The sequence below is a fragment of the Zingiber officinale genome, chromosome 1B, assembly GCF_018446385.1.
Source record: "Zingiber officinale cultivar Zhangliang chromosome 1B, Zo_v1.1, whole genome shotgun sequence".
NCBI classification, from domain to species: domain Eukaryota; kingdom Viridiplantae; phylum Streptophyta; class Magnoliopsida; order Zingiberales; family Zingiberaceae; genus Zingiber; species Zingiber officinale.
In genome coordinates this window covers 154,585,538-154,602,261 of record NC_055986.1, presented here as the reverse complement: position 1 = coordinate 154,602,261, position 16,724 = coordinate 154,585,538, and the positions used below count along the sequence as shown (strand labels likewise).

At 37.1% G+C, this 16,724-nt stretch overlaps 2 protein-coding genes across 2 annotated transcripts; one reads left to right on the top strand and one right to left on the bottom strand.

Annotated features, from left to right (window-relative positions):
* Positions 1-7,005: 7,005 nt before the first annotated feature.
* LOC121985574 (pentatricopeptide repeat-containing protein At5g66520-like) lies at positions 7,006-9,473 on the top strand. The gene is made up of 2 exons (XM_042539122.1): positions 7,006-9,226; positions 9,342-9,473. Exon 1 carries the CDS (start codon positions 7,107-7,109, stop codon positions 8,757-8,759), a length of 1,653 nt encoding a protein of 550 aa, XP_042395056.1. The 5' UTR covers positions 7,006-7,106; the 3' UTR covers positions 8,760-9,226; positions 9,342-9,473.
* Positions 9,474-11,904: 2,431 nt separating this feature from the next.
* LOC121985568 lies at positions 11,905-15,597 on the bottom strand. Its single transcript, XM_042539108.1, has 6 exons — positions 15,373-15,597; positions 13,601-13,735; positions 13,404-13,515; positions 13,255-13,316; positions 12,738-13,148; positions 11,905-12,650 (listed from the first exon to the last, which is right to left on the bottom strand). Exons 1-6 carry the CDS (start codon positions 15,385-15,387, stop codon positions 11,976-11,978), a joined length of 1,410 nt encoding a protein of 469 aa, XP_042395042.1. The 5' UTR covers positions 15,388-15,597; the 3' UTR covers positions 11,905-11,975.
* Between the last annotated feature and the right edge of the window lie 1,127 nt (positions 15,598-16,724).

The window sequence follows — 16,724 nt, the reverse complement described above, 5'->3', positions numbered from 1 at the left end:
AACGCGTTGCAGGGTCCGACTGTAACGTCTCGGCAAGGACCGCTATATCTCCTGAACTCGAGTGTAGTGCTAAATATGCAAGAGTTCGCGTTACAGGGTCTGACTGTAACGTCTCAACAAAGACCGCTACATTTCCATGAGAACTTGGGTGTAGTATTAAATAGGCAAGAGTTCTCACGCCATAGGTTGGATAAGAACAAATATGATAGGAAAACTAATAATCTAATATTTGAAACATGAAACATAGAAACTCTCATTGATAAATCAATGGAGGTATTAGATATGATGATTAAGAGAAGAATTAGTATTTTGTGTGTATAAGAGACAAAATTGATAGGCGAGAAGGCAAAGATGATAAAGAACTCGGGTTTTAAGTTATGGTATATTGGAAAGAATAAAGTAAGAAATGGAGTGAGTATTATTGTAGATAGTTTGTTAAAGGATAAAGTTGTAGGAGTAGTTAGAAAAGTGGATCGAATTATAACCCTTAAGATAATAGTGGCGAAAGAAACTATGAACATAATTAGTGTATATGCATCACAAGTAAGATTAGACGAAGTTACTAAATCAAGGTTTTGGGAGGCCTTAGATGAAATATTACAAAATATTCCACCAAATGAAATAATTTTAATATTAGGTGATCTAAATGTGCATGTCGGAGTGAAAAATGAGGAATATGAGAAAGTACATAAGAGTTATGGGTTTGGAACGAGGAATGAGGAAGAGAAAACTATATTAGATTTTGCGATAACATATGATCTTATATTAACTAATACATTTTTTAAGAAAAGAGAAGAACACTTAGTCACATTCAAAAGTAGGAATGATAAATCGCAAATTAACTTTCTTATGGTTAGGAAAATGGATAGAAAGATTTGTAAATATTACAAAGTCATCCCTAGAGAAAGCTTAACTATCCAACATAGAGTAATAGTGATGGATATACGCCTCAAACATAGTATCAATAGAAAGAAAATATATAGAATTCCTAGAATTAAGTGGTGGAAGTTAAAGGATGGGAAGCAAAATATATTTAAGGAGAAAGTAGAAGTACAAGCATTAGGTGAAATATACGATGACTCTAATACAACATGGGATAAGATGGTATCAAAGTTGAAAAATAGTAGTTAATAGTGTACTCGGTGAGTCAAAGGGACATGCACCACTAAGTAAAGAATTTTGGTGGTGGAATGAGAAAGTACAAGAGAAAGTGAAGGAAAAACGAATAGCTTATAAGAAATTATATATTTGTAAGAATGAGAAAAACTTAAAAACATATACAATAGCCAAGAAAGAAGCTAAAAAATAGTGAGTGAAGCAAAAAATGAAACTTTTGAATGGTTATATCAAAAATTGGATACAAAAGAAGGAAAAAGAGACATTTATAGAATAACTAAAGTGAGAGAAAGGAAAATAAGAGATCTTAGCCAAATAAAATGTATTAAAGATGAATGTAATAGAGTATTAGTAAACAATGAAGAAATAAAAGAGCGATGGAAGAGGTATTTTCATCAACTTTTTAATGAAGGTTTAGGTGACCAACTTAACTTAGGTAATTTAAGTAGGTCAAATGAGCATAGAAATTTTAATTTTTATCATAGAATTCATATTCAGAAGTAAAAGAAACTTTAAATGAGATGCACAATGGAAAAACCGTTGGACCAGATGATATTTCGATAGAGGTACGGAAGTGCTTAGGGAAACAATGTATTAAATGACTTACAAAATTATTTAACATTATATTGAAAACGAAAAAAATATCTGATCAATGGAGGATAAGTACTCTAGTTCCCTTGTATAAAAATAAGGGAGACGTACAAAATTATACAAACTATAGGAGTATTAAATAATAAGTCATACTATGAAACTTTGGGAAAAAGTAATAGAAAAAAGATTAAGGAAGGATACCACAGTGACAGAAAATCAATTTGGGTTTATGCCTAAAAGGTCGACAATAGAAGCTCTACATCTTCTTAGATAATTAATTGAAAAATATCGGGAGCAAAAACAAGATCTACACATGGTATTCATTGACTTAGAAAAAGCTTATAATAGAGTCCCAAGAGAAATTATATGGAGAAATTTAGAAAAGAGGTGTGTTAGCGTAATATATATTTAACTAATTAAGGACATGTATGAGGATGTAATGACCAGAGTAAAGACTTCAAGCAGAGTAACTGAAGTATTTCCAATAAAGATAGGGTTACATCAAAGATCAACTCTTAGTCTCTATCATTTTACACTAATTATGGACAAACTCACTGCGCACATTCAAGACACAATATCGTGGTGCATGTTGTTTGCAGATAATATTATTTTGATAGCTGAGACACGTGAAGAAGTAAATGTTAAACTAGAATCTTGGAGGGAAACACTAGAAGGAAAAGGTTTTAAGTTTAGTAGATTAAAGACAAAATATCTGGAATTTAAGTTTAGCAATATTAGAAGTAATGAAACAATTGTTAAGATAGGAGACGACGAGTTGCTCGGAACCTAGAGATTTAAATATTTAGGATCATTTTTGTAAAATGATGGAGGGATTGAGAGAGATGTCTTACATAGAATACAAGCAGAATTGGTGAAATGGAGAGGAGTGTCGAGTGTTTTATGTGACCGTAAAGTACTTCTTAAACTTAAAAGTAAGTTCTATAAAATCACAGTTAGACCTGCTATGTTATATGAAGCTGAATGTTGGGCTATGACTCGAGCACATGAGCAGAAGATGAGAGTTACAGAGATGAAGATATTAAGATGGATGTGTGGACATACGAGGATGGGCAAAATAAGAAATGAGAGCATTAGAGAGAAAGTCAGAGTTGCATCTATTAAGGAAAAACTCCGAGAGATACGTTTAAGATGATACGGGCATGTACTTAGATGATCAATAAATGCTCCAGTTAGGCGATGCAAAACTATGATAAACATACATATCAAATGAGGAAGAGGAAGACAAAAAAAGACTTGCTTAGCAACAATAAAATAAGATAAAATTTATTTAAATATAGATGATGATATAATAGGAGATAGAGCTCAATGACGTAAAAGGATTCATACAGCCGACCCCACCTAATGGGAAAATGTTTGGTTGTTGTTGTTGTTAGTTGAATAAGAAACTCAATTGATAGCTCTCATTGCTGACATGCCTATGGGTACGGTGGGAGAGAGCTCCCTTAATTTTCGTAAGGAGCAACTCCCTTGATTTTCACAAGGAGAAGTTCCCTGTCTATAAAAAATTTAATTTTTTATTTAAAAAATACAAATACATCTCCAATGTCTCATTTTTTTCGTTCATCTTATCATTCTTTTTACTCTCTGTTTCTTTTTTTTTTTTCATTTCAAATGGTTATGCTCTGTGAATTTTGGATAAATGAATTAATGGAAGATATAGAGCATAGAGATGAACAAATAATGCTTTGGCTATATGACCAGTACATCAAAGCGCTTTAAGTTCTTTCGGTAAAACATAAAGGAGAAGGTATCTGAATCAGAATTGTGAAGTCAGACGCACTCATCATTTAATGATTACTTTTCTGATGAGCTGGTATATCCTGATGATATATTTCGAAGTTGATTCCGAATGCAAAGAGGATTATTCCTTCGTATAGTCAATACTTGAAAAATCATTCCGAATATTTTCAATGAAAGGTTGATGCGGTGGGAAAAAAGTTTGTCACCACTTTAAAATTACACGACGACTATCTGTCAATTAGCGTATAGAGTCCCTACTAATCATAATGATGAATACCTACGGATTGCTAAAACAACTGTCATTCAATGCTTATTCAACTTCTGTCGATGTGTAATTGAAGTATTCAGACCCCAATATTTGAGAAGATCTGATGTTGTTGATATACAACCCTTATTTGAAATGCATGAGTAGAGACATGACTTCCCTGGCATGTTTGGTAATTTTGATTATATGCATTGACAATGGAAAAATTATTCTGTTGATTGGAAAGACTAGTTTACTCAGGGAGATCATTATGACATCCCAACAATTATGGATATGACATGCCTTTTTGGCATTGCAGGGTTGCATAATGATATCAACGTGTTCAATGAATCACCTTTATTCAATAACGTCTAACAAAGAAATATACCTAAGGTTAATTTTATAGTTAACAATACACAATATATAAAAGGATATTATCTTACCGATGAGATTTATCCGGAATGAGATACTTTTTTCAAGAGCTTTTTGTGCCCTTAGGATCCCAAGAGAAAAATATTTAAAGAATGACAAGAGACCACAAGAAAGGATGTTGAGTGGAAATTTGGTGAAATATCCCAACGTTTTTTTTTTTAAAACATGTAATTTTTGAACATTCTGAAAATTCTCTAAACCAAGTCAAAATCGATTTAGAGTTGGTTTACTGTCCATATAGGACCTGTTGGAGTTGACGAAGGGAGGGGACGGATATGTAGTGATCCAGCCGGCGGAGGACCATGTCGGAGATGGCGAAGTGGACAGAGATGGCCGAGGCCCACGTTGGAGATGGCGAAGACGTCATAGATGGCGGAGGACTGCTTCAGAGATGGCTGATGGAGTCATCGAAGGTTTCGAGAGGAAAATTTTTTAGGACAAAGCACGTAGTAAGCACAGGTTTTCATAGGTTGTGAGTTTTGGGAGGGCAAAGCAGAGTCACAGGCTTTGCACATTTTTGGCACTATTCATTTTTTGGTGTTTAGTGAGTGGGACCAAGGATAGACTATTTTAGGGATAGAGAATCTAAACTAGGATAACACTCATTTACTAAAGTAAGAGGTGATAATATTCATCTCAAACAATTAAGTATAGCCATGTGATTATCCTTCGAGGTCAGTTATCCAATAAAATATTTTATAATCTGTACTAATTAAGAATGGACATAGAGATCGTGCAAGTACCCTATAGAATATCATTTGGCAATTTACCAAATAGCGCACCTAAATTTTTAAATTTACTAAAAAGCACATGCTACTTTTGTATTTACTAAAGGACGCACATTTTCAAGTACACTTTCCATTTTACTCTTATGACAATTTGACTTGTTCTACCGTTATTCTTTTCTTTACCATTTTTCTCTCTCTTCTCTTTCTTCTTTTTTTTATAAGCATGCATAACATATGAATAACATTATATAAGCTTTAGTTGATTTTTTAATAACATTTTAATGCATTTAGAGAAACCAAAATAACTAATGAATATTATATTTGAACTCCTTACAATCTCATAAATCCACTAGAACTAAAATAAGTGTAATCGGAGTTCTCTAGGTCCATTAGTGGATTTCGGTCGAAACTAACTCATGGACCTAGAGAACTCTGATTGTATCCATTTTAGTTCTTATGGATTTATGGTGTTGCAAAGAGTTTAAATATGTTATCCATTATTTATTTATTAACATCTAAAAAGAAAGAATCGTAAAAAATTTTCACGATAGGCTTGATATGGAATATCAAAATCTATTGATGGACCTAGAGACCTCCGATTGTACCTATTTCAGTTCCTATGGATTTCTGATGTTGCAAGAAGTTCAATGGTGCCATCCATTACATATTTCGGCATCTCCAAATATGTTAAAATATTATAAAAAAACTAGCTAAAATATAAACTAATTCATATCAAGTCCACATTGGGCCTGATATTAAATTATATCAAGTCCGCATGATTTAAACTGTAATTACATAAGGTAGATTGTTATATATTACTTTAGAAGGGATTTTAATCTACTATAAATATGCACATAAGAACTTTAAAGTGTAGTCTACGCTATAAAATGCCAAACTGGTGAGTTATCTCAACAAAATATCAAACTGGTGAGTTATCTCAACAAAATATAAAAGACAGATATTATGGATACTTATGCTAAATTTCCATCTGTAGTCTACGCTATACTTTGTGAATGAAAAGAGATAGCAAGACATATTGGAAAATCTGTTACTTGGTAGCCAACATGGATATAAATCTAGGCGTTTAACATCTTAATTTCAGAAAGTTCTTATGTGCATATTTGGTATTGGTATTTAAATCATCGATCATGCATATTAAATTCCAAATTCTTATATATTACATAATATTTTATTTTTTACTTTGGAGAAGGGATTTTTAATCTCCACGTTGAGCCTGATATGATTCCATATCAGACCCGATGTAGAAATTTTTGATGATTTTTTCTTGCTACATGTTAATATTTTTGAAAAATCGAAATGAATAATGGATAACATATTTAAACTCCTTGCAAGGCTACGTTTGGTTGGGTGTAATGTAATGGAGCTGTAATGTAATCAAATTTGTAATGTAATGTAATCTTGATTACATTACTACGTTTGATAATATAATGTATGTAATCTTTGATTACAAGGGTGATTACATTCTTTTATTTGGTGTCCATTATTTTTTATAAGGAATGTAATTCATATTATTATAAAATGACAAAAATATCCTGCACTTTTACCGACGGGCCACCGCACCTCTGTCGAAGCTTGCGGCAGCCACCGGCAACTAGTGGTCGTCGGGGGGGGGGGGGGGCGGTGGTTGAATAGGAGTATATTTGACATTCAAATTTTAGTTAAGCAGTGACCTCGTAATGTAATAGGATTACATAATATTTACTTTGTAATTCTGATTACAAAACTTCACTACCCTTTGTAATCGAGAGTACATTACATTACAAATTTAAAGTTAAACCAAACAAAATAATCAACCTTGTAATGTAAACGTAGCTATAATGTATTTTGGTTTCTCCAAATGTATTAAAATATTATTAAAAAATTAATTAAATCTTATATAATGTTATTCATATGTTATGCATGTCTATAAAAAAAAAAAAGAGAGAAGAGAGAAGAGAGAAGAGAGAGATAAATGATAGAGAAAAAAAAATGATAAAAAAAAAAAAAATAGATTGCTAGGAGGGTAAAATGGGAAGTATATTTGGAAAGGTACGTTTTTTTTTTTATAAATATATGTTTTTTAATAAATTTAAAAATTTAAATACAATGTTTGGTAAATTGCCGAATATCATCTGTTGCATCTTCTCTATTTTGATTATCCTCTACAATCCCTGTATTTTCTGCTTCGCTTCTGAACCCGCTGACGCCTCCTCTTCGGCGTCTGACATGGTCTCATGCTTCGACCTCAAAAGGCCATTGTCTCTTCTCTTCTCGGCCACCCAAAACTTGCCTCCCGCCTGAACCCTAACGTCGCCGCCTCCCTCGCCCCAGTCCTCTCCACCCCTATCCCCTCCCTTCTCCCCCTTCGCGCCGCCCACGCCCTCCTTACCGTCTCCGGATCCACCGCGCTCAAGCCGGTCGCCCGCCATCTCATCGTCCTCTACTCCCGCTGCTCCCCTGACGATGCCATCCTCCTCCACTCCGCCCTTCGCTCCCCCGACAACATCTCCGCTAGTAGCATTCTTAAATCCCTTATCCGCGGCGGGTCCGATGGCTCCCGCGCCGTCGATTTCTTCTCCCGCCATGCCCACCCCCTTGGTTACCGGCCCGACAGTTTCACCTTCCCTCTCCTCATCACCTCGGCCAAGCTCCGAGATTCGATTCACCAAGGTGAGATGTTCCACTGCCTTGCATTGAAGTTGGGATTCGTAGGACATTTGTCTGTTGTCAACTCCTTGATTCACATGTATGCTACTTGTGACGCTTTGGACCTGGCAAGACAGCTGTTCGACGAAATGCATGTGAAAGACCACGTCTCGTACAACTCCATGCTGGATGGGTATGTGAAAAGTTGTGATTTTGACAAGGCCGAGCAGCTCTTTCAGATCATGCCTGACCGAAGTGTCATTTCGTGGTCTACTCTCCTAAATGGGTATGTCAGAAACAAGATGTTTAACAAGGGAATCCTATTATTTCACCATATGCAAGAGCTTGGGGTTGAGCCAGATGACTGCTCATTGATCAGTTTGTTGTCAGTCTACTCACATTGTAAGCTACCACAGCATGGCAGATCAGTCCATGGGTTCTTGGTGAGAAGGTGGCTTCGGATACCAACTCATGTAAGTAATGCGTTGGTGGACTTCTACTGCAAGTGCGACTTGCGAGATGCAGCAGCTGAAGTATTTAAGGGAATCACCAATAAGGATCTCATTTGTTGGAACACAATGATATCTGGATTTGGAAGTCATAGTCATAGCACCAAAGCAATTGATTTTTTCAAAACAATGTTGCAAGAAGGTGTAAAACCAAATGATATTACTTTTACATGTATCTTGGCAGCCTGTGCTCATTCATGCTTGGTTGAGGAAGCACGTCATTATTTTAAGATGATGACTGAAGAGTTTTATATTGAACCAAAATTTGCACATTATTGGTGTCTGGTTGATCTATATGTTCGAGCTGGAAATTCTGAAGATGCACTGAAGGTAATTCAGGATATGCCCTTGCATAATTGGTCTGCCATTTGGGGTGCAGTAATTTGGTTATCAAAGGTTCAAGGTGATATTAGTGTAGGCGAGCATCTAGGGAAATGTTTGATTGAGCTGGAGCCATATAATAGCAGGCGATATGTCCCTCTAGTAAATGTTTATGCTGCAGCATCAAGATGGGATAAGTATAAAGAGTTGCAAGATTTGATGAAAGCAAGGGGATTAAAGAAGTTGCCTGATTCTACACTGATAGATTTGAATGTTGTTGTTCACAAGTTCTCTGTGGGTGACAAATCCCACCCAGAAATTGGACAAGTATATGAAATGTTGAAGGAAATTGCCGAACAACTAAAGTTGCAACATCCTAGGGTTGAGGAAACCATAGTTGATGCAATTTAGTTTGAAAATTTTGGAATCTTGGATGCTGTTATCTCCTTAAGACAGCTTTACACTGTAGGATTACCATAATGAAGATTCAACTGGACAATCAGAAATATAATTGGTTTTACATGCTGTCTGTATGGGGAAAAGACTAATTGAGACTAACCTTGAACATGATTGGAAGCTAGGTTATGAACAAGCTTTTCAAGAGCCCTGATGCGAACATAGTTTTTTCTAGGGACAGGTTGATCTACTTTGATACTAAGAAACTAGGTATTGGAAGTATGAGCCCGTGTTCTTGCTTTAAAAACGTGCTACACTGACATCATGGAAGGAGCAAGTGTGTTTGTTCACCTAGGGATAGTTAAAAGCCCAAGTGATTAAGTATAAGGGAGAACATTTCTGTTCAGTGGTTTAGAAGTCCATCTTCATCAATACTCAGCTTTCTCGGGTAGCTACAGCATGATGGAAGCATTCTGTATCAGGTACGTGTTCCTTATAATGAGATTTAATGCTTATTCTTGGAAAGCATGAATCAGCTACGAAGTTGTGTGTTCCTATTATTTCCCTAACTAATATCAACTTGAAAATGTGTTGCAGGAAGCCTGGCAAAAGGACTAACGTAAACACATGGGCTACTTCAGTTTAGATTCCTTGTTCTTGTTCGTTTTCCTTTAGAAAAATGTGGCGGTAAGTATTTCATGAGACTACCTTAGAAAAGAATTTTCTTTTTAAATCAAAGTGTATCATGAAAAGTTAGAGGTTCTAACATTCACTTTGAATTTCTCAATTTTAGGAAATGATTTATTTTGAAAAATATGAATTTACAATTGTTTCTTTCTTTAGTTGTGTAGTCAATTATTAGATTGCATGGATGTCTTGATTCCGTGATAAGGATTACAATTGAACCAACCTCCTTGGGCATTTCACAACTCTGTCCCATCCACATTATGCAATCATATCCACTTATCCAATGAGGCGAAATGCAAAATTGAAACCATCAAATGGAGTCGAATCAACATGTTCTCCCACTTTGTTTTGCTTGTTTGCAGCATTTGTTTGAAAATAATTGACCTATGAATTGGAGCAAAGGTGATAATGTTTATCGGGAAGGCTTAGTATCGTTGGCCTTCCGATTAGATATAGACAAGTAAATTATGGGAGTTATTTTGTCCTAACACAACAACCTTTTGTACCGTGGAGGTCAGACCTCCAATAGGATATTTTACATTCTCAATTGATCTAGATCTAACTACAGTTACTAACCGTGCAAATCCGTGAGGGCAACAATTGACTTATGAATTGTAGCTTAGAGAGGAGGGTGTTTGATGAGATCAAACCTCATTGAGAAATGCTGGCTACGAGATGTAGTATTAATGCCAGTTGGATGTTGGAGAAGCGTGCCAGACATTACGATCGGGTAAAACAGTAAAAGTAGGCGTGAGAATTTTCCTTCATTTTGTTTTTACTAGTTGGTTAAGCAAATTGCGCTGAGCGCGCGCGCTCTCTCTCTCTCTCTCTCTCCTTTTCAATTGCACTTGTTTTAATTATTTCCCAGGGCGTAGCACAGATAAGGAGTGCATGGTTATGTGGCTGAAAGGTCCAGGGGTTGATCCCCGGGGTGTTACTGTCTGGGGTTAACGTCTTCGTCATGTACTTTCCACCTGTATACTTGTATTTACCTCCCTCCATATCCGTGGGACCGACTCTAAGAGGGCTGCTGATGTGACGGTTCCATTTTTTTTTTTGTTTCATAATTATTGTTTACTTGTGTATCTTTTATTCTAGGCATCACTTCTGTCACCGCCTTTGATCATAAACTTGTTGGTGCAGTAATTACCTTTTACTAGGAAAAAGCTAGTGTCCAAGTATTTCTATCTTCTATTCACCTAAAGATGATTAATTCAATTTCATGAAAATTTTTCATTGATTATTAGATAAATTTAAAAAGCACAAATGAACCCGCGGACAATTCAGTATGAGTGATTCAATAACTATATTTTATTACACACTTGGGATGTTGGAGCCCACATTAAATGAATGAGGACGTGAGAAAATGTTTGTATGAGATAAATGTAGTTGTATTTGAACATAAAGCACTTGGTTCACGAGAGAAAAATATAACAAGCCGAGATTTCTGAGCTTTTTCAAATCCGATCCCGCACAATTCAAGGGTTTCAATACTGAAACTTTAACCTAGGCTAAAGGCATCCCTAAAGGTCCACGAAAGAGATTGCTTTTCAAAATTAATTTCCTTGCGGGGCATAGCAAAATTAATTTCCTTGGAATACAATTTTAAAACATTGGTTGTGGAGCGAAGATTTATTATTAGAAGGATCAGCATCTAAAGCTAATTGGTCGAAGACCTGACTATTTAGATTATCAAAAATCAAAAATAAAAACCGTTGTCACATCTGAGAAGCAGCTAACACTCAACAAAACAAATGGACAGCCAATAATCACAATGGCCAAAAATGAATGTTGCTGCTGGTTAAATGAAATCAATGATTCATTAGTATATGCATTAAGCACAAAAATTAAGGAAGTCTCCTTGAGATGGTACACTCAACAAAACAAATGGACAGACAATAATCACAATGGCCAACAATGAATGTTGCTGCTGGTTAAATGAAATCAATGATTCATTAGTATATGCATTAAGCACAAAAATTAAGGAAGTCTCCCTCAAGTAGGAGGGTTGAAATATGAAATATTGTTATATGAGATTTTGGATGGTTGAGATATGAAATATTGTTATATGAGATTTTGGATTGAAATTTGGTGTGTTTGAGCATGCTTTATTTTATGTCTTGGTCACCTGTACTAATAATTAGTAGTCATCCATGATTTATTTTCTCCTTGTTAACTTAAGGAGGGGTTGGCAGGATGTTACGGATCACCTTTTGTCACATAAAATTCAATTTCCTAAGAATTAACAAATAATTTTTTTAAATGAAAGATTGACCTAAGAATGTTTGGTTAATGGATCGCTCATTGTGAGCGCTTCTTAATTTATCCTAGTGGCTAATAAAAAATTTTCGTCAAACCCCATCGATCATCTTAAGATTAATCGGCTGTTGAATAGATGATACCAACTTAAAATAAAACATGCAAATTAATCTGAGATGGCGGAACAAACAAGCTACCCTTCAATCGAAATTCATGTTGTTGCTAAATAACCATCGTCAGAAAGAAAAGAATCAAATGGATTATGCTACAAATAATTCATATCTGTTACAAGTGCAATCTTATTGCTTGGCACTCTTCGTCATCGTTCGCTGCACTTGAATGTTGCCTCTCACTTTCAACTGCACACCTCCGGTAAGGAACAAATCCCCTTCCGGAGGATCCCACACTCCGACTTTTGGGAGCTGAGCTACTTGTTAGGTTAACATCCGACCACTCTACTATTCTGCTCTCTGTCAAAAACTTTGCCTTATTCAAGTCCACCCCTTCGGTTTCATTTAACACTACCCCACTATTAGATGCAGTGTTGGACCCTGTCCAAGAGCATTCCCTCTGCAAATCTTGATAACCGGCATTCCCCATCGACAATTGAAGTGGATACTGATGCTGCGGATGCACCAGTCTGAAAGGGTAGCTGCCGTGCATGGCACCCCATGGCGAGGAAAGGAATGCAGGATCTATGGAGTTATCTCCAACTAATGGAAAGCAGTAGAAAAAGGGCACTAGACCTGGACATGCATGGTTCATTTGGAGTTTACAAGCTTCGTTATAATGATTGCCAGTGTTGTCAGCAGGTGGTGTTTGCTTGGGCATTGCCATATTTTCAGCATTCGAAGAACACGGCCTGCTTGGATTATTCGGAACTACCATCTTTCCAAACAATTTGATTGTTGATTGGTGTGCTTCAGCTGAGGCGTGCACATTTGAGCACTGATCTGCATCCTGTGACAGTTTACCAAATAGATGATAAGAAGGAAATTTAAAACTTTTCTAGTATTGATGGGAGTTTTTCTCTCTCTGTGTGAGTACCATTTGAGGCTGCCCTTCCTTGGTCACATTTGGAGCCGTTGTAGCAATGCACGGAGGCTTATGCTCTTCCTGAAGTGCCATAATTAGCGATTGCTCTCCTTCTTGATCATTGGAATCAGCAGCAGATGCAATCGGTGACTTGCTTCCGATTCGACCATTAGAGAATGTGGACCCTAAGGTTTCTGATCCAACAGCAGATAAAACTGATGTTGGTGATCCATTCTCTTGTTCAAAGACTGTAGGAATCAGCAAGTGCGACTCCTCAGCTTGTCTCAGAATTCCTTTCTTGGAAACATTGCACATTTTTCTTGGATACGGGTGCATGGGTTTTCTCTTCGGTCGAGGAGGAGGAATTTCAATGGACTTCAAGGCTTGACCTAATCTGTGATTGCTACCGGATTCGCGAACCACCTAAATTTACAGAAAGAAATGTTGAGCAGGGAGCCAAACTGGATATCTACTTCTATGAATGACTTCATTGATAAAGAAATTAGTTACTTAAGGAAGCAGCAGACACCTTGGAAAAGAACTTCTGAGCATGACTCCTGATTTGAACTGCCGTCTTACTACCTATATGCTCTATGAATTAAAATCATAACGTCAGAAAAGAAATATTTGAACTGATGCATCAAAAACTGAATATGATAACTAGAGCATCATATGCACCTTCAATCTGGCGCCACGCCCGCCCATATAGTTGCAAGGCTTCCAAAAATTTATTATCCTCTTCCTCTGTCCATCTCTCCCGCTGCTTCGTTATCGTATAAGGTTTTCTCACCTAACATGGAATAGAAAATAGTTGAAACCAGAAACTACCATGTGGAGGATCTGTCAGACTTAACTCTTATATGATAAGAAGATACCCTAGGCACTTGTTCCTCCTTGAATGAATCAGTATCCTTCAATTGAGGGTCGCTCAAGGGTGATGTTTCCATGTCTAGATGCATTTGATTGTAAGGACTCAAATCATGGTTCATACCTGTGCTCCCTTGTTGCTCCTGGTAATGCAAGACCCAATTTTGAAATTTAGACTTGCAATTATGTTAATGATATTGTTTTATGAAATGAACCAAGCAAAATCATCATCATGCTCCATATATTTGGGAAAAAAATATTTAGAAAAAAAGTATTTCCTTTACTTAGGATAAGATTCATTGATTAGTTAGTTATGTTTGACTAGGATTTACCTCTCAGATTGACTAGTCTTTCAGCTAGTTTGGACTAATTCTGATCTCAAATTATTGACCAACTTAGATTTGCCAACCTTCTTAGATTGTTTGGAACGACCAAATTGGTTGAACTAGAATGACCGGGATGATAAGCTTGCTTGACCTGATTGTCTTGCTTGATTTTCAATTGGCTTGCCCAACTTGATTTGCCTGACTCGATTGGTCTACTCTAGCCTTTTTGGATCGATTAGATTGATAGACTCATCGTAACTGTCAGATCACCCGATCTACCCAACTCGCTCATCTTACCAAGGCTATTTGGATTGCCCACATCATAAGGCTTGCTCAACCCCCTTGATTGCCTAGATCGATTGACCTAATTGGCCTACTTTGCTTGACATCCCACTATGTCAATCTAACCCCACACAACCCGATTGGTTTGGTCAACTAATTGACTAGTCTAACACGCTTGACTTGGTCTGTCAACGTGGACCAATTGACCTATTTGACTTGAACCAACCTAAGACCAATGGATTCGTCCAACATTCTCGAATGAGCTTATCAACTCGGACCAATTAGCCCATCCACCGCGCACGGACCGACCAACATGCTTGGACTAGCTAACTCTCTCAATTGGATTGACACATCACACATCACACATCTCAACTGACCAACACTTGGACCGACTTGATATTGCTAGATCTACGAGGCCAATTGACTTGGTCAACCGAATTAGAGAATCCAAATAGATCATTTGCATAAACAGGGCGAAAGATGGAGGACAAATACTAATTTATTAATATACTACATAGCCTACAGATGACTGAACTTTACTCTTTACCAAGACAAGTCATTTTCCTTTAAAAATAATTATCATTAATTGAAATTTTTTCATCGGCCATGCTTTTCAATTGCACTAAACATTAAAAACAAAATCCGAAACATATTTCTCTTGAAAGATATTTCTCGAGAACCAAACAGGACATCAGATTGGAAAACCTCCTATCACTTCATCCGACAATCAATAACAAACTCACTAAAGTGTTTTTCAAGCAAACAGAAGTTTCTTCCCAACCTCTCATACGCTGTATTAGATGGACATTTTCAACTGACAATTCTGATGAGAAAATGCTTCCAATTTTTCCCACAAACAGAGAATTTCTTTTAATTGCAATGAGAAATTTGCTCCCTTTTTTTTTTCAACAGAGCCTTCAACATTTTGCAAGATGCTCGTAATGGGACTTAAACGCATCAACTAAATACCCTAGATTGTAAAGCAGGCTCTAGTAAACTTGATGTCTTCGCCCTTCATCAACCCATACCTTACTTGATGAGAAAGTTACACTTCCCAGATGTTCACTTTGTTGAGTATCAAAAACAAGAAAGGGGAAGAAGATAACTAGCAGGAAGAAAGACAAGGAACGATTTAAATGGTCCAAAAAAAAGTAACTCCTTTGGTCATGTACCTGGCTTCTTTCCATCTCTGCAGAAAATCTAGAAGCTTTTCTCGTTCTCCTAAATCTCTCCTCTCATGAGCTACTACTTCAGATTAACAAGAGGAGGAGGAGGAAGAGGAGGAGGAGGATGAAGCGAGGAGATGGAGGAGGAAGCCGAAGATTAATAATAAGGAAGGAAATGGAAATGGAAGCTCCCCAACCATGGATTTGGAAGAGGATGCCAAAAATGGGAAAGAAAAAGAAGGCAAAAGTGACAATAAAAGAGGTGCCACGATGGATGTGTATTTTTTTAAAAAAGAATTTACGCTTCAATTTCCTTTTTTTTAAATAAAAAATTGGAGGGATCGATCGGTCGCTTGTGGCTGGAAGACGCTTACGCGTGGCACCTACCCTTTTTCCACTTCCGACCTTTTCAGTTACGTAATTACAGGAGAATCCTTAAGATTACAGGGAAACCGACACGTCATCGTCGTCCACGGACAACTGGAGCAGGTCGGGACACGTTTCGATGTGAGAATCCAGAAATTCGAGGAGAGAACCGTGACAAAAGGTCACCCACCGCCGGGACACGGGAACGCTTCCTTTGCCGCACTGGGATTTAGGCAAGCAACGGGAGCCACTCGTTTATATCCATCTTCGTCCTTTTTTTATTCGGGAAATAACTTGCGGTCACCGTTCCACGAGCCATTTCCCCCGTCGGATAGAGAATCGACGGACGCGATCACGAGACATGGCGGTAGGTATATTAGGTGGCGCGGTTCGGCGTTAGATTTCGCGGATCACGCCCTAATTAATCCGAATAAAATCCCCTTTTATTTTTATTCACGAGTAGATAGAGATTAGAGACAGGAAAGGAAAAATCAAAATCAAAATCAAAATCAAATGCAAATGGACAATGGAGGAAATGGGATACGATATCTGTGAGTGAGCGAGGCTTGCAAGCAACTTTAATTCCTGGTAATCAAGCAATTTAATGGCCACAAGTTTAGATCAGCTGCCATTAGTCCATGCATGCGTTACTAACAAGCAAAATCGAAGTCTCATAAGATTGTTGACTGCGCCAAATTCAGCACTGTAGGGAGTTTGCCGACGAGCAGGATGAAGGACATGAACGTATGGGACGAGAGACATAACTGTCAAAAAATGACTGCATGTGCTTCAGCAACTCTAGTGCTTTTATCATGAACATATTTTGATGTCATTCATGAGAAAAGAAAGGAAATAGGCACAGAGATGGGGTGCCCGGTTCTAAACGAGCTAGATTTTAGATGAGCGGGTCAATTGCAGGGCCAGCGACAGTGTGAGTCTGTGGGCATGACACATGTTAAGATTTGCGGTGGGGACGGCGCAATTAAGATCCG